Below are 23,120 nucleotides of genomic sequence, written 5' to 3' on the forward strand. Positions count from 1 at the left end.
GGAGGAGACGCTGCACCGCGGATTATAGAACCATGGCTTGCGAGTCAGGTCTCTGGTTAAGGGAGTGGTGCGATGATAGCGGGAGAGTCTCCTTTGCACCGTGCACCCTCTTGCCCTGTAATCCCCAGTACAGTCTATGTGCCCCAGGCAGCAAGTGCAAAGAATCATCTTAAGCACCGCGCGGAGGCCCGACATTCTCCATAACAGGAGCGCTGCGTCTGCCTTTTCAAAGGGCGCGCTACTATACGCAGCTGAGGCACAGTCAAAGCTACAGCAGACCTGCTGGACATATAGAACAATGATAGCAGAACCACGCTGCTCTAAGACATGACTGCCTTTCAGCGCTGACGTTGTGGGCTCAGATCCCACCGCAGCCCTTGCTGTGTGGAGTTTGTGTGTACTCCCTGTGCTTGCAGCACTACCTGAGGTTTCATAGTGTAGTGGTTATCACATCTGCTTTACAGGCAGCAGGTCCTGGGTTCAGTCCTCAGTGAAACCACCAAATAGCTATTAGCAGCTCTCATCTAAACTCAGGAGGAGACGCTGCATCCCGCAGCTCCTGGCGGGGCTAAGCAGGCTTCCCTATTGGCTAGTCTATAGCATAGGGCTAATAGCCTTAACGTTATACCAAATGCAGCTCCCCAATGTAGCGATGTATGACCGTCACGCCCTGCCATAGCAGCCTACGACCGCCTGGGAATACCGGGAACTGTAGGCCTAGAACAACATCAGTGCTCCCATGAACCCTCTCCGGTCTAGCAGGAGAGAGGTTCAGTTAATGAGGGGTTTTGCATCAGGAGCCTTGAATGCTTCCGCTTTATGCAAAACCAGTCGGGGACAGCACGCTGCTAAAATATCCTGCCCCTACGCAGTAGCAGAATGACGGCCACATGCGGCACATGAGCAGTCTCCCTGAGTGGAGATAAGCCACGTGTGTGTATGTGTGTACATATATGTGGGTGTATGTATATGTAATACATATATATATATATATATTTGTATGAGGTACGCATATCCATATGTGGATATCGCTTCTTAGCCTTACCATAAGAGCAGAGGTAGGATCTGTTCTTATCAGTTTTATGTCGGATACCTAGCATATTGAAAGAAGGAGGCTGCGATTGGAGGCTGGGCTCTCCTGATGCGCTAGTTGGTACAATAACTCCGCTTTACACTATCTCTCCTTGGGGTTTGAGTTGTGTGTGTGTATATATTCATATATATATATATTTATGTATATGTGTAGGTATGCCTATACTTCCACTATCATTAGGTTTACCTATAATTCCACGCATGCGAAAGCCGCCTGGGCTTACCAGAAGCTGTAGGCTAGTTCCATACATATTATATGGTGCTCTATAAACTAGTCATGTGATGCGGCTTACATAGTGATACTCTTAGGCATTGCTTCCAGTATGGACCCTATACATGTCCTGGGGCCTTCTTGTATGTCCACACATGTATATAAAGATACGTACTTACACCCTCCTGGGGTTATAGTTCGGTTTCCGTCAGTCTATATCTACAGCGCCCTGTTCAGAGGACCTATTATTACTTGGTAGCAAACTTATTAGACACCCATTCCTTGTATGAATACTTGGGATGACAAACGCGTTATATGTCTAAGTACAGGTACCCTTCTCAATATCAATTCTGGTACTCCATATTATTGTCGCATATCTCAATAAAATTAGTCTCTAAGGGGCCCTTGTGTACACTTCATATCATGAAGGCCTAGAGCCACCTGCAGATATAAGTAGTGTCAGTTCTATTAATGGGGTTAGCAGCGCTGTGCTGACTGGAGTGTGACACTTCGCACTCAGAGCGGTATTCATTCTAAGGACAGTAGTTATAGAACATACACAGGCTGGGGTGAATTTTGTCCTTGGGCTCCGTTCATTTCATGGCTCATGTTCTTATTTAGAAATATTACTGTCATCTCCTGCACGCAAGTAGTATAGCTTAGTGCACTACCTGCAGCAGGGAGTGCTTTAGCGTGGGTCTCCTATGCCCTCCCCCTCCCACGCTGGGAGACCTTCAGCGCAAACGGTAGGGATGTCTGTCACTGGATGACAGGAGTATAGTGATGGCTGGTTTGCTAGCAGAATGGGAACTAGCCCAATCCCCTTTTATTTTTGAACTATAGCACCGCGTTATGAGGTTCTCAGAGGGGCCAGTTATTCAGCTGGTGCACATCCCGGCTAGTAGCGCTGTGCTGACGAGACACAGTCCCGCCAATTGCAGCGCCTGCTATTACCCGTCAGACTTCCCCTTGGAACTGCCTCACCGCATCTATCACAAAGGGTGCCTTGCTTCATCTAAAGTCTGAGCTACCTCAGGGTATATTAGCTACCTTGCCTAAATGTATAGTATTAGCCGCTGTTCTGGCGCCGCGGTTAGCACTTATGGTTATAGCATACCCTTCACTCAGGGTTAGCTCTTTTTTGCATCGTTCCCCAGGCTTATGCCTCACATTGGCTCGCCTTTGAGAGGAGCAGTACTCTTCCCATGCATATATGTGAAAACCCTATACTACATTATAGGCTGATCTTATACCTTTTTTCATTCTGTGCTTACGTTAGAGGGTATGCATATGTGCATCTATATAGATTTATATCTTCTGTGCTCCATTCGGTGGCTCATACAAGAGGAAGTTAGTGATGCGCGGCTAGTGCGGTGGCAATGCCTCACAGCATTGAGGTCGTCTTTTTGATTCCCACTTCAAAAACGGGTTCATCTGGAGATAAAATGGCTCACCTGATAAGGCGAGTACACCAGTAACAGAAGGGTCCCAGGATCGAATGCCTGGGTGGTATTAGATTGGTGGGCATAATACATATTTATGTAAGGACTTACACTAGCGGTAAGAGCATACCTCACTGATGCCTAGGAAGATGCTCATTTTTCATGCAACCTGACATACATAGTGTTATTCTCCCTAATGCACCCTAGCTGCTGTCCTAGCAGCCATCCACTCTTTTAATCAGTTGGCTCTACACTTTAGAGTTTTCCTGGCGTGTGGGTGCATAGTTACAACATTGGATTAGTGACACTATCTACTAGAATCTGTTGGGGTTATGGACCGAAGCGCACCTATGGGCTAGTGCACATCTTTACATAGATGTGTAATAGTCACTATGTTCCACGCAGGGGGCCTGGTTGGGCTTTCTGTTCTATATCTGTTGATATTTGATCACACTGACAGGTACCTGACGGGTACTTTCATGGTTGTCCTAGTGCTCTAGCCTTGCTGACTGGATGCTTCCCTATATTGGTAGCTCTCCCTGGTTGACTGTTGCATTCGTGCTCTTTTACTGGTAGGGTTCGGGCCTGCAGTTGGTACTGACTAGGCACTTCCATCATGTTGGAAGTTGTTTTCTTTTTAGAGGCAGCGTTTCAGTTGCTGTTTTATCCCTGTTTTCAGTATAGGATGTACTGCTGTCTGACCCTCTGAAGGGTCTTGTAGTCTCAATAATCTCTATTTCGACTCGGTCTCAGGCCCAGTGGGATCTCCACTCTTTGGAGACTTCTATGGCCTAACCCTTCCGCTGGTTAACAACTTTGTTGTAGTTGGACCTCAAGGAGGGTTCAGGGCGACTGTTCGGTCTAGTCTTTTGACTCCCTGCATACTCTGTTTGGAGTCTGTGGACAAGTTCTGCTGTCTGCACCTGTTGCAGCTTCCTGTATAGCCTCTAGTACGGTTTCTCGAGTTTGTTCTCGTTTACGGCCCTTCTATGGATTCTTGTTTGGGCTATCGGCTGCCAACGGTCCGGTTTGGTCTATTTCAGTTGAGATTACTGGTTCTGACGTTTCTCAACTGTCTTTGTTCTCTCGCCAGCCGTTCTGTTCCTTTTGACTTAACCTGTACGTTATGGAAGTTTCTATGACTGTTTAGCGAGGAGTGGTGTTTGTCTCCTGTGCTCTACGACACTTAATCCTCAGCCTCCGCTGGGCCTATGGTTCTTTGCGGTCCCTGTTTTGGTTTGGCCGAGGGGTCAGCAAGTTCTCCGCGCTTCCCACCCAGGAGGTTGGCTTTGGGACGTCCCCACTGTCTTGAACTCCAGTGTCCCCTAGTGGATGAAGGAGAAAACAGGATTTTGGTACTTACCGATAAATCCCTTTCTCCGATTCCACAGGGGACACTGGACGCCCGCCCAGCGCTGCGTACCTGCTGTTTTGTTTGGTTCCTTCTATGGTTGTGTGACTGCATGGGTTTCCTGCAATGGGTTCCTTTGTTCTCCTTCAGTCGGTCTTGTTCCGTTCTGTGGTCTTCTCCTTTTCCTAATTTTTCTGTTGTCCTCCGTCTCCTCTCGGGCTCAGTTCTTAAACTGGGGCTGATGGGGCATAGAGGGGGAGGAGCCAGTCACACTTCTAGATTATTTAAAGTGCCAGGCTCTGCTCTACCACCGTCTATACCCCTTTGTCTTGAACTCCAGTGTCCCCTGTGGAATCGGAGAAAGGGATTTATCGGTAAGTACCAAAATCCTGTTTTCCAGCACTTTTCACCCCAAAACTGACAGGTCATTAATAGAGAGAATTAAGCTATTTCTATTTTTTTTTTTTGCCTAACTAGTCATTGGGGGGGGTCGGTAGAAAAGGGCTCTAGACAGAGCCCCCACTTTTTAGCCCAATTTAGGGATTTTGCACATTTTTCTCACCTGCTCGGAGATGGTGAGAACTTTCGCCGGTTTCGGTCTCTGGAGTTTTCGCCCGTGCGCACCCTTAGGGAATTGGATAGCGCGATACGCATTTATGTGCGAAAAGTTAGCACCTGCGTACTGTCTTCGCCAAAATGTGACTTTTCGCACCTAATTGGACACCCCCCCCCCCCAAATCTTGCAAATGAAGACTGTGTATTTTCCTGACAAATCTGTAAAAGTTAATTGAAAAAAAAAAAATAAAAAAAAAAGTCGGGAATTCGGAACAAAGTAAAAAGGTATTTAATTCAAGTAACACACTATGCACATGATCCATAGCGCCAGAGCAGGAGCGGAGACCCAGTGCGTGTTTGGAGGATAGACGCTGCAGTGTAGAATTTAGCTTTGTAGGCACAGAGGAGACGCTACAGTATATACTCGGAAACTATTAGCGGGGGGACTACGACAAGAGACCGATCAGAGGAAGGAAACCGGAAACATCAATCCCTTTACCCAAAGTACCGCCTGCTGTGAGCTGCTTTCATCAACAGAAGACCAACAAGAGCTTGTATAGCTTCAGGGCCGATCAGCCACAATAATGATTACTGTATACACAGATTTGTCATCTCCCCCCCCCCCCCAGCTTATTTCAGGATAATCAGAAACATGGATAAAACGTGAGTGATCAAAAATGGTCTCCGAGTAAAGTTCACGTGCCTCCCTCATGCCCGCCAGTCCGAGGCTCTATCTATATACCACGGTGCATACATGCTGGCAGAGGGGCAGCACATATCTGCATTCTGCAGTCCATAGTACAGTGGTGGTGTCGAAGGACCAGGGAGGCGGCTGCCTCCTCCCCTGCATTAGCTGGACTCCTTCTCCTCAACAGGTGAAGCCTCTATGGGTTCCGGCTCCGAGGGACCCGGCTCTTTCCCTTGCTTGTCCTTGTTGGCCTCTTCGTCGTCTTCCTGCGGGTAGAGGTCTGGGTATTTCTGCATGCACTCCTGCATCGCTCGGAACTGGTCCAGGCAGTCGGAGCCTTTGATTTCCTCCTCGCTGTAATGGAAGCAGGAGAAGGCGGCTTTGAATTGCTCCCCGCAGGGCCCGCTGGCCATTCCTCCCAGGCATGGGCAATTCCAGTTGATGTCTCCACTTGGTAGGATCAACCCTGGGGAACCAACACAAAGAAAAGCAAAACAGGAAAACCACAGTTAGAAGAGAGCTACATACATACCAATATACAGCGTGAGTCAGGGGATGTAACCACCGGTGACCAGTCCTGTGCTAGAACAAACACCTTACATTACAGTAGTGTTCATTCTAGCACCCTGGTCCTTTCACAACCCGTGCAGTTCCTCTCTCCTGCCTGGGGTGTCGCTCTCTGCTCAGGGTGCTTCTAACACACTCTGGTCTGTATCTCAGCAGTTTGTTGCATCAGCTGAGTGTGCTAGAAGCACCAGAGCAGACAGCGACAGCCCAGGCAGGAAAGAGGAACTGCACGGTTAGTGACAGGTGCAGGGCGCTAGAATGAAGACTATTACAGTACGGTCACGTTATGTCACAGCGTATTCCACAATGAACGTGTCGCACTATACTGTCCAGCAAGCTTGTATGGAGTTGGGATAGATTATATATATATATATATTTTTTTTTTTTCACATACACACACATACACACACACATATATATATATATTTTTTTTTTTATAATGAGCAATTATGCGCTAAGAGCCACAATAGTATAATAATTTATCCAATAATATGTTGGTATATTCCAAGCAGCAATCCCCAAAATTAGACCTCTCTGTCTCCAGAGGTGAGAAAGTGACAAATTAAATGATAACCTGAGGAGCGCTTAATATTCACAATTACAATCCCCTTTGGTGATACAATATTGGTATAAATAAATATATTATGAGTCAATGGAAGATGAGAGCTGACACACAAACCACTTTCATCATTTCAAGACACTTTAAAATTCAAAAATACATAAAACCTTTCTTATTGACATATAACCTGTTGTTATTCCGATTATAAGGAACAGGATTATTGAACAAATCTTTGTCAATTGTGACGACAATCACCCAACGCGTTTCGTCGACTCACAAGGGTGGAGGATTATACTTCTGTTAAAACCAAAAAAAATGCATTGGGTGATTGTCGACACAATTGACAAAGATTTGTTCAATAGTCCTGTTCCTTATAATCGGAATAACAACAGGTTATATGTCTATAAGAAAGGTTTTATGTATTTTTGAATTTTAATAAAGTGTCTTGAAATGATTAAAGTGGTTTGTGTGTCAGCTCTCATCTTCCATTGACATTATATATATATATATATATATATATATATATATATATCTTAAAAGACAATTACTGCCAAGTGTGCTGCAACTTTTACAAGATCCACTGCAAATGTCTCCATTACATGTGACATTTGTGGTGTAGAGATTTTGTTTTTTTTACATTTCACCCTAAAAAACATTCACCCTCTCCACCCATTTATCTAAATTTTAATAGTCGCTCCACCAAATGCAATCTCAATTTTTGCATTGCTCCACAAAACTATGCGGACCTCTGCGCCTACTCTGTACTTAGAAAGCAGCCCCCCTCCCTCTGCCCAACTCAGGCAAACTTTACTCTTCAGTACACGCCTGCTCGCTCCGACAAACCCATTCCACTGTATATGCTATAAATAAGACTGAGGCCCAAATGTGATAATCTGCAACTCAGGATGGTTTTACCTTTGAAATTATTTCAAAATCAACCAGTGTATTCTATTTCTTTCCATCATAACATATGGGCTAAAGTGGTTTGCCCTTAGATAAAGCACAGAACTGCTCTGTGAATATTAGTGCATATAATGTGCCATCCCAAGTGGTGTCATATCCTTTTGACTTGAACCTATAGATCAATAACATGTGGCTTCGCTTATTAATATGAAGAGAGAAGGTAGGTAACACAACTAATACAAAAGCAAGGCTCTTATTTCAGGGCAATTGTGTACTATGGACCTGATTCAGACCCGCTCGCTCGTACGCGGCCGATGTTTAGCGACCGCGCATGCTTCGCTCTGAACGTGCGCAAACTACTCTGTGTGATCGGAATCCGCTCGCTCGCCAAGCAAAGACAGCCCAGTGTAATGAGCGACAGGAGAGGCCGTTTGTGGGAGGTAACAGGGGCAGGACTCTAATAACGAGGGAGTGGAGTTGCGAACGCAGGCGCCTTTTCAGAGGCGTGCATACTTAACAGCCAGCATCATAGTACAGGTCACATGCCTGTTTTTTATACTGAAATCCGCGCAGTGCTTGCGGCAGGGTACGGCAACCACAAGCGCTGCGATCGCTTCCGATGTCCTCGATGTACCAATGTTTTAATAAACTTCCTGGAGATGACGTGCGCTAGTGGGTGTTTCTACATACGCTAGTATACAACATATGGGAATCGCTTCTGCAAACTTAATGGAATATCCACATATTCATCTCCACCAACAAATACAATAGACAAACGGCAATACAGAGCTTGGGCACAAGTCAGAACGAGGGACTGCCAGTTTTGCCATCATGCCCAGGAGGTCAGTAACTGGTCCCACCCACGTTATTCATCATCCAATGGAGGGAGGGTTGTGTGAGGCTGTATGAACGATGCCCTTCAGTGCGCTATAGTAATGCCCACTGACCTGCTGGTAAGGTTGCTGGTGACATAATGCTCGGCACCCTACACACAAAGCACTCTGTAATGCCAAGCCATGTTTTCAATCTTTTTTTTTTTTTGAGGTCAGTGGCAGCTTTAGACAATGTCTCCCACCCACCAGCCCCCCCTGATACAAGTGACAGGCGGGATGAATTCGACTATTCATGTCTCACTGCCAGCTGCTGTCCGGCTGTTACACCAGTCTTTTCAGGAGCAGTCAGCCAATAAAAGATGGCATTAACCCTTCAAAACCAAACTGCGACTCTTAGAAACAAGTCCCTCGAGTGAAAGGCAACGCACAACAGATATAACGAAGACGACAGTCCAAGGACGTCACAGAAACAAAAAAAAAAGATTGGGTATATATGTATTTGTTAAACTGAAATACTGTCATCAATGAAAGTTTTTAAAGGTTTAAAGTGTCACCTATAGACTGGAAGCAGCCATATTGTGGGCTGTACCATTTTTCAGCCAATCATTTTCCCAGGAACTAGTGACATCACTGGCATCCCGGCACTTGATGTCTCAGTGATGTCACTAGTTCCTATGAACTGCACAGACTGGTCTCCTCTACGTTATGTAGGTGACCATTCCCAATTCTTATTCTAGCACTGGATAACGGATATAACTGGTCATAGAATACAACCTTCCATCCCTCTTATGGCGACTGTTGATAACGCATATGGGAATGCACAATAAGCAGCTGCGATATACCTAACGCTCACTCTAATTGCATTGGCGCGTACACAATAAAGTCGATGGACATAACATCCTGTATTTGTAGCTCCTCCCCCCCTTTGATGACCACGTACAGATAATCAGATGATACGCGCGTCCCCATACCAGGACATGCTTAGAGACATCCGCTGACTCTGCATGCTGGGGTAATCTGGTTTTGGATCAGAGTCCGCTTCTAGTTTAACTCTTTGCAGCAAATCAAACTTTGAAAAAAAAAAAAATGTTATGCAAAGTCTGGAGACAGAAATGGCGAAGGAGGTTTTTATTTTTTTAACCAGTTACCAGCGCCACGTTTGTGGAGACTAAACTATGCGCCCCCTGGTTCATCAACACCCTCTGCTTAGTGTTGTATTACGTGAAAGCGTCTTAATGCTGCCCTCTGGAGGCCACAGAAGGAACTGTAGATTTCCAAGGCAGCCGTTCCTGCTATATGATCAGCGGGACTGTTTAAAAGGATGCTGCAATTCTTAGACACCTTCGCCATTGTACATGCCAGCATGAAGTTTGGCACCCTCTGGTCAGCTTATGAATATATAGTATAAATGCGTCAGTGAACGGGTCACGTACGGCCTGCGGCATGCTGAGGGGGCTGACTATAAACTGTTACCTCCAACTGTACAAGATACAGGTTTCTGTTCAATTTCAGCAAACCAAACTAATACCATTGACAAATCATGTGGGCGCTTTGTCGCCAGGCTTATAGAGCTTGGCTACAGTATCTGAAGACATCAACAGTGGGCGATGTAATTCTAGGCAACAGCAAAGACAATAATGGGAGGAAGTAGAGTAAAATCTGAAAAGGTTCTGTTAAGAAAGATGAGCATTCATTAACTACTATTGAAACGACGGTATGTACGATTAATCGTTCCGATCCGCGTCAGAACGACACATCATATAGTGTGTACCTGGCTTTAGTCCTACTGGCTACTTGACACCTGGGATTTGTCCAGCCCTTGTGCATCAGTAAAATATCTTGTGCGTCACTCTAGATCAGGGGTGGGGAACCTTTTTACTGCCGAGGGCCATTTTGATATACATAACATTATTTGCGGGCCTGGTACAGGCCACGCCCCTCTGTATGATGTCACAATGGGGCGGGGCCACAATCCCAGGTGATTACAGCAATGCCCGCAACATCCTGAGGATGCTTCGGGGAGCTGTAAGGGCAGTGGTGTGACCATCTGAAGCTCCGAGGGCCAGACCAAATTATTCAGAGGGCCTTATACGGCTCCCGGGCCCGAGGTTCCCCATCCCTGCTCTAGACCCTACAATATTTACTGAAGCATTCTTGACCTCCACAGCCTCCCTCCTACCCACAAATCGTATGCAGTGACTCGCAGAAATAACGGTTATTGCAAAACACCAATTTAAACCGCCTACAAATTACTACAGTTTTGTCCCTTATAAGCACAGACGGCAACCAGGCGTGTGCATATTATATATATAGATAGATAGATAGAGATATATATATAAAAAATGAAAGGCACTCAGAGTCTCTGAGTGCCTTTAATTTTTTCCTTTAGTTTTACACTTTCTGGGTTACAGCACCAGAGCAGGATATGGGGTCTCATTCAGACCCGGTCACAAGCGCTGAGCGCTCGCAACCGGGTCGATGCTAAAGGCAAGCCCCGGAGGGAGAGAGAATTTCTCTCGCTCCGGAGCTCACCACAAAAGGGGCGGCTGTTGATGTTGATCGACAGCTCGCCCCGTTTTGTAGGCGGGGCGGGGGGGGTGGCTACACAAATGGAGGCGTTCCTAATGGAACGCCTGCCGTTTTGTGGGTGGCCACACTGACATCAGCAGTGATGTCAGTGGGGAGCTTCCTGCTCGATCAGAGCAGGAAGCTCCCTGGGGCTTGCAGTTGCCGAGACCCAACCTTAGGGTCTCGTCGCAAGCCCCGATGGTCTTGACCATCGCGACCATCAACCTGGTCGGTCGCTAAAGCTGTGGGTGGTAACCCACAGCTTAGCTAGCGACCAGGAGGCCGCACTTGAAAAGTGAAGCTTCTAGCGACCGCCTCTGAATGAGGGTCATAGTGTGAAGAGATAATGTAGAAACAAAATACTAGGTGTAATGATGTGGCAGAAATTATAAAATTATCAAGACACGTCATAAACCGTAAAACATCTATTTAATGTAATATTAGCATTCTAAATAACTCAAACAATTCATATAATATAGAATATATAATAAAACAAACCGTGTATACTGGTGAATAGACCGTTCATCACTGGAAACTATATAAATGTAAAAACTGTATAAATTTGCTTCCAAAATCTAATCGGCTCCTCTAATAAATGGTGGAATAAGTCATCTAAAATGAACAAAGTTTACACTGGTAACACAGCCCTATAAACAGACAAATAATGCTGAGTACACACTGGCTGAATTATAGGCCGATAGATCGTGGGCGCGTCGGCAGGTGTGTACCCGCGATATGTCGGTGAATGACGTTCACAGACATATTGCGTCAGCTGTGCAGCACAGCCGATGGCCGATATATTGGCACATCGTGCTGTGTGTATGGGCCTTCAGCTCGTACACTTGCTGCTGAGGCTGCAGGTAACTAACATCACAACTGGCCGGGCACAAGCAAATGGCTGCCCAGCTGTGACATTAGGCACGGCACATCGGGCCGACGATTGCTAAGTGCGTATGCACAGCGGATCGGCCAAATGGCTGATCCGTCATCCTAGTGTGTACCCAGCTTTAGGAACATGAAGTCCCAATAAAATAACAAAGAAATGTCCAGGACAAAGGGAATTCAATTACTAGTATTATTGTGAATAAAGAAACAGAGGGCCTGATCCAGCAGTGCCCACTACTACGCTGCTGAACGCATATGCCCGATGGTCGCGAACCTGCGCAGGCGCATGACCCGTTCTGCGCATGTGCAGAACAGGTATGCGATCCCGCTCGCAGACTGGCAGCAGGCTGGCAGTGATTGACAGTCTGCTGCCGTTTGTGGGCTGGGAGGGGGCGGCGATGGTCTCCTGGGGGGGGGGGGGGAAGAGGCCAGGATCTCCGTTGGCTGACGGAGATTCCCTGGCCTCTTCCTCTCAACTGCGGTGGCTGGCTGTGGGACCCAATGGGTCACCTTAGCGGCCGATGTTACGCAGATTATCCGATGCTGTGTTGGACAACGCAGCTCGGATAAGTAATGCACAGGAGACGTGATGCCCTCTGCTGCATTACTATATCTGCAAGGATCGCAATGCAAAGCTGGCTGCGCGCATACATCATCTATCTATCTATAGCCTGCGTGCCAACATCATCCATCTATAGCCTGCGTGCCGACATCATCCATCTATAGCCTGCGTGCCGACATCATCCATCTATAGCCTGCGTGCCGACATCATCCATCTATAGCCTGCGTGCCGACATCATCCATCTATAGCCTGCGTGCCGACATCATCCATCTATAGCCTGCGTGCCGACATCATCCATCTATAGCCTGCGTGCCGACATCATCCATCTATAGCCTGCGTGCCGACATCATCCATCTATAGCCTGCGTGCCGACATCATCCATCTATAGCCTGCGTGCCGACATCATCCATCTATAGCCTGCGTGCCGACATCATCCATCTATAGCCTGCGTGCCGACATCATCCATCTATAGCCTGCGTGCCGACATCATCCATCTATAGCCTGCGTGCCGACATCATCCATCTATAGCCTGCGTGCCGACATCATCCATCTATAGCCTGCGTGCCGACATCATCCATCTATAGCCTGCGTGCCGACATCATCCATCTATAGCCTGCGTGCCGACATCATCCATCCATAGCCTGCGTGCCGACATCATCCATCCATAGCCTGCGTGCCGACATCATCCATCCATAGCCTGCGTGCCGACATCATCCATCTATAGCCTGCGTGCAGACATCATCCATCTATAGCCTGCGTGCAGACATCATCCATCTATAGCCTGCGTGCAGACATCATCCATCTATAGCCTGCGTGCAGACATCATCCATCTATAGCCTGCGTGCAGACATCATAGATCTATAGCCTGCGTGCAGACATCATAGATCTATAGCCTGCGTGCATACATCATATCTATAGCCTGCGTGCATACATCATATCTATAGCCTGCGTGCATACATCATATCTATAGCCTGCGTGCATACATCATAGATCTATAGCCTGCGTGCATACATCATAGATCTATAGCCTGCGTGCATACATCATAGATCTATAGTCTGCGTACAGACATCATATATCTATAGCCTGCGTGCAGCTTTGCAATTGCGATCCTTGCTGAATCAGGCCCTGAATCCACTAAAAGTCTGTATGTCTTGATAAATTGAAAGTACAGATAACCGATAATTGCTGGCAGGTTGTTTAGGGCTGTCAGTGCTTGATCTTTGGTGGAGACAGCCTAATAGACGGCATCTGGTACACAGTGAAGCTGCTCGGTCTCCAAGGGAGCAGCTGGGTAGTCTAGAGAGGCCGTTTGGAGTTATGAGAACCCCGGCTGCCCTATATAAAACACCAGCTTGGATATACATTAGGAAGCCAGTGAGAGTTTAATCTCCGGTATTAAAAGCAATAAATAAGATATAGGTCCAGTAGTCCCTCAAATAGACCAATAACTTCCCCTGACGCGTTTTACCTCTATGATGGAGGCTTTATCATATATATTCTATATTCTCTACGTTTTTAACATTTGCTTAGCTTGCTATTATACTAAATAGATGTTTTCCTGTTTATGACGTGTTTTCATAATTTTATCATTTCTGCTACATCATCACACCTAGTATTTTTTATTAGCGTAATTCCACCCCAGTTTTGTTGTTTTTCTCCTTACGTTTTGTCCCTTAGACCTAGGGTTCCCAAACACGTCCCTCGAGACACCCTAACAGTTCAGGATTTAAGCCGCATATCCACTACACGATGAATGAACGATTACGACATCGTTCATTATACTGTGCAGTGGATAATGGGCCTGATTCAGAGCCGGACGCTCTGACCAGAGCGCTCGCTCTGAATCAGGGCCCTCCTCCATTAAAATGGAGCGTCCTCCTGGACGCTCGTATAGCTGTGGGTCACCACCCACAGCATATACGAGCGTCCAAAAAGATGGTCGCGACGGAGATCCTGCGGTAGGGTCTCCCTGCCACAAGCCCTGGAGTGATTTTGGCTCTATCAGAGCCAAAATCACTCCCACTGACATCACTAGTGATGTCAGTGGGGCCGGCTTCAGACGGTAGGCGTTCCCATGGGAACGCCTCCGTCTGGCAGGCACGCCCCCGGCACACCCACCAAAGGGGGCGTGCTGTCAGTCACCATCGACAGCACGCCCCCTTTGGTGCAAGACCCGGAGCGACAGGTTGGCTGTCGCAGTCCGGGTCTCGCGCATGCGCACGACGGAGTTCCCTCCGTCGTGCGCATGCGATGTGGGGAACATCGACCCACTTGCGAGCGTACTGCCGCTTGCGAGTGGGTCTGAATGACCCCCAATGTGTCCACACTGAACGATATGTCGGTCAGTGCCGGCATCCTCCCTCATCCATAACCTGACGACATCGTTCATTATACTGTGCAGTGGATATTATGGCCACAATGAACGATATGTCGGTCAGTGCAGGCACCCTTCCTCATCCCCGAACATGCACAACCTGACGACATCGTCAGGTAGGGCAGTATGTTCAGGCGATGACAGACACCGACCAGCGGGAGCGCGCATCGCTGGCATATTCACAGCATGATTAATGAACGTGTGAACGATAACGTGATCGTTCAATCGTCCATTTATATCGTGTAGTGGATAAGCGCCTTTAGAGCTATCCCTCTTTGAGCCCAGGTGGTTAAAGCAAACTGACTGAGGTACTAATAAAGTCACCTGTGGTCAAGCACGGATAGCCTTAAAACCTGGACTGACAGAGTGCCTTGAGGACCGGGTTTGGGAACTGTAGCCGCATACTCGTAATGCTGGTTAAGCCCACAAAATGTCTGCCTCCGCTGAGCATCAGAACAGATCCAAGTTATAATCTCGGTTAATGATGAGCAATCACATAGGAGACGTTCACTGATATCATGCACGACTATCACTAACCGTGGTCTTCATAGGGGTCGTTGGGGTCATCAGCTATCAGCTCCGCGCTGCTTGGAGTTGCATGGTCCTCTTTGGTTACAAAGATAATTTTGTCCTTTCCTGGAATGTTTTGTAAAAGTTTAAATATTTTCAGTTACGAAGTTTGTAGAGTAATAAAAACACTTTTATATTTACCATCGTCACTGCCCCCGAACATTCACGTGCCCTCTCCACACTCTCTTGATTCATCCTCAGTGACAACCAACATTTATGTGCCTCTCACCACCTTCCTGACCCATCCCCAGGCCACACAACATTAGGATGCTCCCTCAACACCCACCAGACCAATCCTCTGCCTACCAACATTCAGGTGCCCTTTCCTCACCCTGCTGATCCAACCTCAATGACACCCAACATCTCCTCACCCTCCTGATTCGTCCTCAGTGCCAAACATTCATGCGCAATCTCCCCATCCATCCACAGTGCCAACCAACATTCAGGTGCCCTCTCCTCACCCTTCTGATCCATCCTCAATGACACCCAACATACAAAGTGAATTGACAGTCAGCATTGTAATGAATATTGCCCACTGAATAGCTGACTAATCGCCATTCCTCAGTGCCCAGCCACATGCAGGTGCCCACCTTGTCCTTTCTCAGTGCGCCCCCCTAACTTTCAGGTGCTTTCTAATCAATCACTTTTCCCCTCTACCTCCAACAATGCCTTCTCCTTGCCCAGTAGTCTAACATTCAGATGCCCTCACCTTTACTTTGTACCCCCACCATTGGGTGCTATAACATCACCATGTCCCAGTTGCCCCACCCCCCAACACTCAGGTGCCCTCTACTCACCTTACTCTGCACACCCAACATTGGATGCCCTTACCTCACCCTGTCCCAGTGTCACCACCCCTCCAACACTCAGGGGCCCTCTCCTCACCATGTTCCAGTGACCCCAACACTCAGGTGTCCTCTCCTCACCTTGTCCCAGTGACCCCACCTCCCAACACTCAGGTGCCCTCTCCTCACCCTGCCAGTGACCCCGCCCCCCAACACTCAGGTGCTCTCTCCTCACCCTGTCTCAGTGACCCCACCTCCCAACACTCAGGTGCTCTCTAATCACCCTATCCTAGTGTCACCACCCCCCAACACTCAGGTGCTCTCTCCTCACCCTATCCCAGTGTCACCACCCCCCAACACTCAGGTGCTCTCTCCTCACCCTGCCAGTGACTCCACCCCCTCACACTCAGGTGCCCTCTTCTCACCCTGTCTCAGTGACCCCACCCCCAACACTCAGGTGCTCTCTCCTCACCCTGTCTCAGTGACCCCACCTCCCAACACTCAGGTGCTCTCTCCTCACCCTGTCTCAGTGACCCCACCTCCCAACACTCAGGTGCTCTCTACTCACCCTGCCAGTGACCCCACCCCCAACATTCAGGTGCTCTCTCCTCACCCTGTCTCAGTGACCCCACCTCCCAACACTCAGGTGCTCTCTACTAACCCTGCCAGTGACCCCACCCCCAACACTCAGGTGCTCTCTCCTCACCCTGCCAGTGACTCCACCCCCCCACACTCAGGTGCCCTCTCCTCACCCTGTCCCAGTGTCCCCACCCCTAACACTCAGGTGCTCTCTCCTCACCCTGTCTCAGTGACCCCACCTCCCAACACTCAGGTGCCCTCTTCTCACCCTGCCAGTGTTCCCACCCCCAACACTCAGGTGCTCTCTCCTCACCCTGCCAGTGACCAAACCCCTCAACACTCAGGTACCCGCTCCTCACCCTGCCAGTGACCCCACCCCCAACACTCAGGTGCTCTCTCCTCACCCTGCCAGTGACCAAACCCCTCAACACTCAGGTACCCGCTCCTCACCCTGCCAGTGACCCCACCCCCAACACTCAGGTGCTCTCTCCTCACCCTGCCAGTGACCAAACCCCTCAACACTCAGGTACCCGCTCCTCACCCTGCCAGTGACCCCACCTCCCAACACTCAGGTGCTCTCTCCTCACTCTGCCAGTGACCAAACCCCCCAACACTCAGGTGCTCTCTACTCATCCTGCCAGTGACCCCACCCCCCAACACTCAGGTGCCCTCCCCTCACTCTGCCAGTGACCCCACCCCCCAACACTCAGGTGCCCTCCCCTTACCATGTCCCAGTGACCCCAACAGTCAGGTGCCCGCTCCTCACCCTGTCCCAGTGACCCCACTCAGGTGCCCTCACATCACCATGTCCCAATGACCCCAACATAGTTGCCCTCTCCTCCCTTTCCTGAATCCTCCCTCATTATTGCCCCCTAGGTGCCCGTCCATCCTGCCCTACGTTCCTCACCCTCCTGCCGGCAGTAGGACATGGCTGATGCTCTCTCTCACAGTGCGACCAGCACACAGTCTGACACACTGCCCGCGCACTCTGACTACGTCACACGCACAGCACCGGCTCAGAGGACCCTGGTGGAGGCTGTCCTGGAGATGCCTGCTCCGGAGAATCTATTCGGTGGGAGGGGCGGGTATGTCGCCACCTGTCACACACTCTCCGTGCCACTGATCCACACCTGGTGTACACAGCCGGTCTCGGCAGCCGTGGGTCACAGGCAGCGGGAGATAGACGGAAACTACAACTCCCAGCATGCAACGCGCGGCTGTAGCCCCTCCGCATGCGCAGATCAGTCACTGAGCTGGGAGGAAACTTTGTAAGGACTCTGTGGCAACTTATTAGCGACATCTGCTGCATCTGAGAGACACATTGTATCACCCGCTATAGTATCCGCACACAGGACAGGACAGGGCCATGGCCAGAGGGGTGAGTCCTCATTGTCCATGCACATATATATTATCTATAAGTAATATGTCTGTCTACATATATCTATCTTATCCCTGCACATATACATTATCTACTGCATTATCTATAAGTAATATGTCTGTCTACATATATCTATCTTATCCCTACACATATACATTATCTACTGTATTATCTATCTTATCCCTGCACATATACATTATCTACTGTATTATCCCTACACATATACATTATCTACTGTATTATCTAAATTATCCCTACACATATACATTATCTACTGTATTATCTATCTTATCCCTACACATATACATTATCTACTGTATTATCTATATTATCCCTGCACATATACATTATCTACTGTATTATCTAAATTATCCCTACACATATACATTATCTACTGTATTATCTATATTATCCCTGCACATATACATTATCTACTGTATTATCTATATTATCCCTGCACATATACATTATCTACTGTATTATCTATATTATCCCTGCACATATACATTACTGTATTATCTAAATTATCCCTGCACATATACATTATCTACTGTATTATCTATCTTATCCCTACACATATACATTATCTACTGTATTATCCCTGCACATATACATTATCTACTGTATTATCTACATTATCCCTGCACATATACATTATCTACTGTATTATCTAAATTATCCCTGCACATATACATTATCTACTGTATTATCCCTACACATATACATTATCTACTGTATTATCTATATTATCCCTGCACATATACATTATCTACTGTATTATCTATCTTATCCCTGCACATATACATTATCTACTGTATTATCTATATTATCCCTACACATATACATTATCTACTGTATTATCTATCTTATCCCTGCACATATACATTATCTACTGTATTATCTATATTATCCCTGCACATATACATTATCTACTGTATTATTTACATTATCCCTACACATATACATTATCTACTGTATTATCTACATTATCCCTACACATATACATTATCTACTGTATTATCTACATTATCCCTACACATATACATTATCTACTGTATTATCTATCTTATCCCTACACATATACATTATCTACTGTATTATCCCTGCACATATACATTATCTACTGTATTATCCCTGCACATATACATTATCTACTGTATTATCTACATTATCCCTACACATATACATTATCTACTGTATTATCTATCTTATCCCTGCACATATACATTATCTACTGTATTATCCCTACACATATACATTATCTACTGTATTATCTAAATTATCCCTACACATATACATTATCTACTGTATTATCTATCTTATCCCTACACATATACATTATCTACTGTATTATCTATATTATCCCTGCACATATACATTATCTACTGTATTATCTAAATTATCCCTACACATATACATTATCTACTGTATTATCTATATTATCCCTGCACATATACATTATCTACTGTATTATCTATATTATCCCTGCACATATACATTATCTACTGTATTATCTATATTATCCCTGCACATATACATTATCTACTGTATTATCTAAATTATCCCTGCACATATACATTATCTACTGTATTATCTATCTTATCCCTACACATATACATTATCTACTGTATTATCCCTGCACATATACATTATCTACTGTATTATCTACATTATCCCTGCACATATACATTATCTACTGTATTATCTAAATTATCCCTGCACATATACATTATCTACTGTATTATCCCTACACATATACATTATCTACTGTATTATCTATATTATCCCTGCACATATACATTATCTACTGTATTATCTATCTTATCCCTGCACATATACATTATCTACTGTATTATCTATATTATCCCTACACATATACATTATCTACTGTATTATCTATCTTATCCCTGCACATATACATTATCTACTGTATTATCTATATTATCCCTGCACATATACATTATCTACTGTATTATTTACATTATCCCTACACATATACATTATCTACTGTATTATCTACATTATCCCTACACATATACATTATCTACTGTATTATCTACATTATCCCTACACATATACATTATCTACTGTATTATCTATCTTATCCCTACACATATACATTATCTACTGTATTATCCCTGCACATATACATTATCTACTGTATTATCCCTGCACATATACATTATCTACTGTATTATCTACATTATCCCTACACATATACATTATCTACTGTATTATCTACATTATCCCTACACATATACATTATCTACTGTATTATCTATATTATCCCTGCACATATACATTATCTACTGTATTATCTACATTATCCCTACACATATACATTATCTACTGTATTATCTATATTATCCCTGCACATATACATTATCTACTGTATTATCTATCTTATCCCTGCACATATACATTATCTACTGTATTATCTATATTATCCCTGCACATATACATTATCTACTGTATTATCTATATTATCCCTGCACATATACATTATCTACTGTATTATCCCTGCACATATACATTATCTACTGTATTATCTATATTATCCCTGCACATATACATTATCTACTGTATTATCTATATTATCCCTGCACATATACATTATCTACTGTATTATCCCTGCACATATACATTATCTACTGTATTATCTATATTATCCCTGCACATATACATTATCTACTGTATTATCTACATTATCCCTACACATATACATTATCTACTGTATTATCTATATTATCCCTGCACATATACATTATCTACTGTATTATCTATCTTATCCCTGCACATATACATTATCTACTGTATTATCTACATTATCCCTACACATATACATTATCTACTGTATTATCTACATTATCCCTACACATATACATTATCTACTGTATTATCTATCTTATCCCTACACATATACATTATCTACTGTATTATCTACATTATCCCTACACATATACATTATCTACTGTATTATCTACATTATCCCTACACATATACATTATCTACTGTATTATCTACATTATCCCTACACATATACATTATCTACTGTATTATCTATATTATCCCTGCACATATACATTATCTACTGTATTATCTATATTATCCCTGCACATATACATTATCTACTGTATTATCTATCTTATCCCTGCACATATACATTATCTACTGTATTATCTAAATTATCCCTACACATATACATTATCTACTGTATTATCCCTACACATATACATTATCTACTGTATTATCTATATTATCCCTGCACATATACATTATCTACTGTATTATCTATATTATCCCTACACATATACATTATCTACTGTATTATCCCTGCACATATACATTATCTACTGTATTATCTATATTATCCCTGCACATATACATTATCTACTGTATTATCTACATTATCCCTGCACATATACATTATCTACTGTATTATCCCTGCACATATACATTATCTACTGTATTATCTATATTATCCCTGCACATATACATTATCTACTGTATTATCTATATTATCCCTGCACATATACATTATCTACTGTATTATCTATCTTATCCCTGCACATATACATTATCTACTGTATTATCTAAATTATCCCTACACATATACATTATCTACTGTATTATCCCTACACATATACATTATCTACTGTATTATCTATATTATCCCTGCACATATACATTATCTACTGTATTATCTATATTATCCCTACACATATACATTATCTACTGTATTATCCCTGCACATATACATTATCTACTGTATTATCTATATTATCCCTGCACATATACATTATCTACTGTATTATCTATATTATCCCTGCACATATACATTATCTACTGTATTATCTATATTATCCCTACACATATACATTATCTACTGTATTATCTATATTATCCCTGCACATATACATTATCTACTGTATTATCCCTACACATATACATTATCTACTGTATTATCTATATTATCCCTGCACATATACATTATCTACTGTATTATCCCTGCACATATACATTATCTACTGTATTATCCCTGCACATATACATTATCTACTGTATTATCTATATTATCCCTGCACATATACATTATCTACTGTATTATCTATATTATCCCTGCACATATACATTATCTACTGTATTATCCCTGCACATATACATTATCTACTGTATTATCCCTGCACATATACATTATCTACTGTATTATCTATATTATCCCTTCACATATACATTATCTACTGTATTATCCCTGCACATATACATTATCTACTGTATTATCTATATTATCCCTACACATATACATTATCTACTGTATTATCTATATTATCCCTGCACATATACATTATCTACTGTATTATCCCTGCACATATACATTATCTACTGTATTATCTATATTATCCCTACACATATACATTATCTACTGTATTATCTATATTATCCCTGCACATATACATTATCTACTGTATTATCCCTGCACATATACATTATCTACTGTATTATCCCTGCACATATACATTATCTACTGTATTATCTATATTATCCCTGCACATATACATTATCTACTGTATTATCTATATTATCCCTGCACATATACATTATCTACTGTATTATCTATATTATCCCTGCACATATACATTATCTACTGTATTATCTGTATTATCCCTGCACATATACATTATCTACTGTATTATCTATATTATCCCTGCACATATACATTATCTACTGTATTATCTATATTATCCCTGCACATATACATTATCTACTGTATTATCTATATTATCCCTGCACATATACATTATCTACTGTATTATCTATATTATCCCTGCACATATACATTATCTACTGTATTATCTATATTATCCCTGCACATATACATTATCTACTGTATTATCTATATTATCCCTGCACATATACATTATCTACTGTATTATCCCTGCACATATACATTATCTACTGTATTATCTATATTATCCCTGCACATATACATTATCTACTGTATTATCTACATTATCCCTACACATATACATTATCTACTGTATTATCTATCTTATCCCTGCACATATACATTATCTACTGTATTATCTATATTATCCCTACACATATACATTATCTACTGTATTATCTATATTATCCCTGCACATATACATTATCTACTGTATTATCCCTGCACATATACATTATCTACTGTATTATCTATATTATCCCTGCACATATA

General features: G+C 44.0%; 2 protein-coding genes across 3 annotated transcripts in view; one reads left to right on the forward strand and one right to left on the reverse strand.

Moving 5' to 3' along the window:
• Positions 1–4,924: 4,924 nt before the first annotated feature.
• CHCHD4 (coiled-coil-helix-coiled-coil-helix domain containing 4) lies at positions 4,925–17,753 on the reverse strand. Of its 2 annotated transcripts, none has more exons than XM_088450234.1 (3): positions 17,655–17,753; positions 15,128–15,226; positions 4,925–5,805 (listed from the first exon to the last, which is right to left on the reverse strand). In XM_088450234.1, exons 1-3 carry the CDS (start codon positions 17,728–17,730, stop codon positions 5,501–5,503), a joined length of 480 nt encoding a protein of 159 aa, XP_088306360.1. In that variant the 5' UTR covers positions 17,731–17,753; the 3' UTR covers positions 4,925–5,500. The 2 variants fall into 2 exon arrangements, with proteins under 2 accessions (XP_088306360.1, XP_088306361.1); XM_088450235.1 differs by lacking the exon at positions 17,655–17,753 and adding an exon at positions 17,432–17,634.
• TMEM43 (transmembrane protein 43) overlaps positions 17,665–23,120 on the forward strand; it is a 30,658-nt gene continuing 25,202 nt past the window's right edge. The window contains exon 1 of the mRNA XM_088450233.1: positions 17,665–17,902. Coding sequence (XP_088306359.1) covers positions 17,891–17,902 — 12 coding nt within the window. The 5' untranslated portion in view covers positions 17,665–17,890. The remainder of the gene's footprint in view (positions 17,903–23,120) is intronic.

Source organism: Taudactylus pleione, unplaced genomic scaffold (assembly GCF_031769625.1).
Source record: "Taudactylus pleione unplaced genomic scaffold, aTauple2 ptg000512l, whole genome shotgun sequence".
NCBI classification, from domain to species: Eukaryota; Metazoa; Chordata; class Amphibia; order Anura; family Myobatrachidae; genus Taudactylus; species Taudactylus pleione.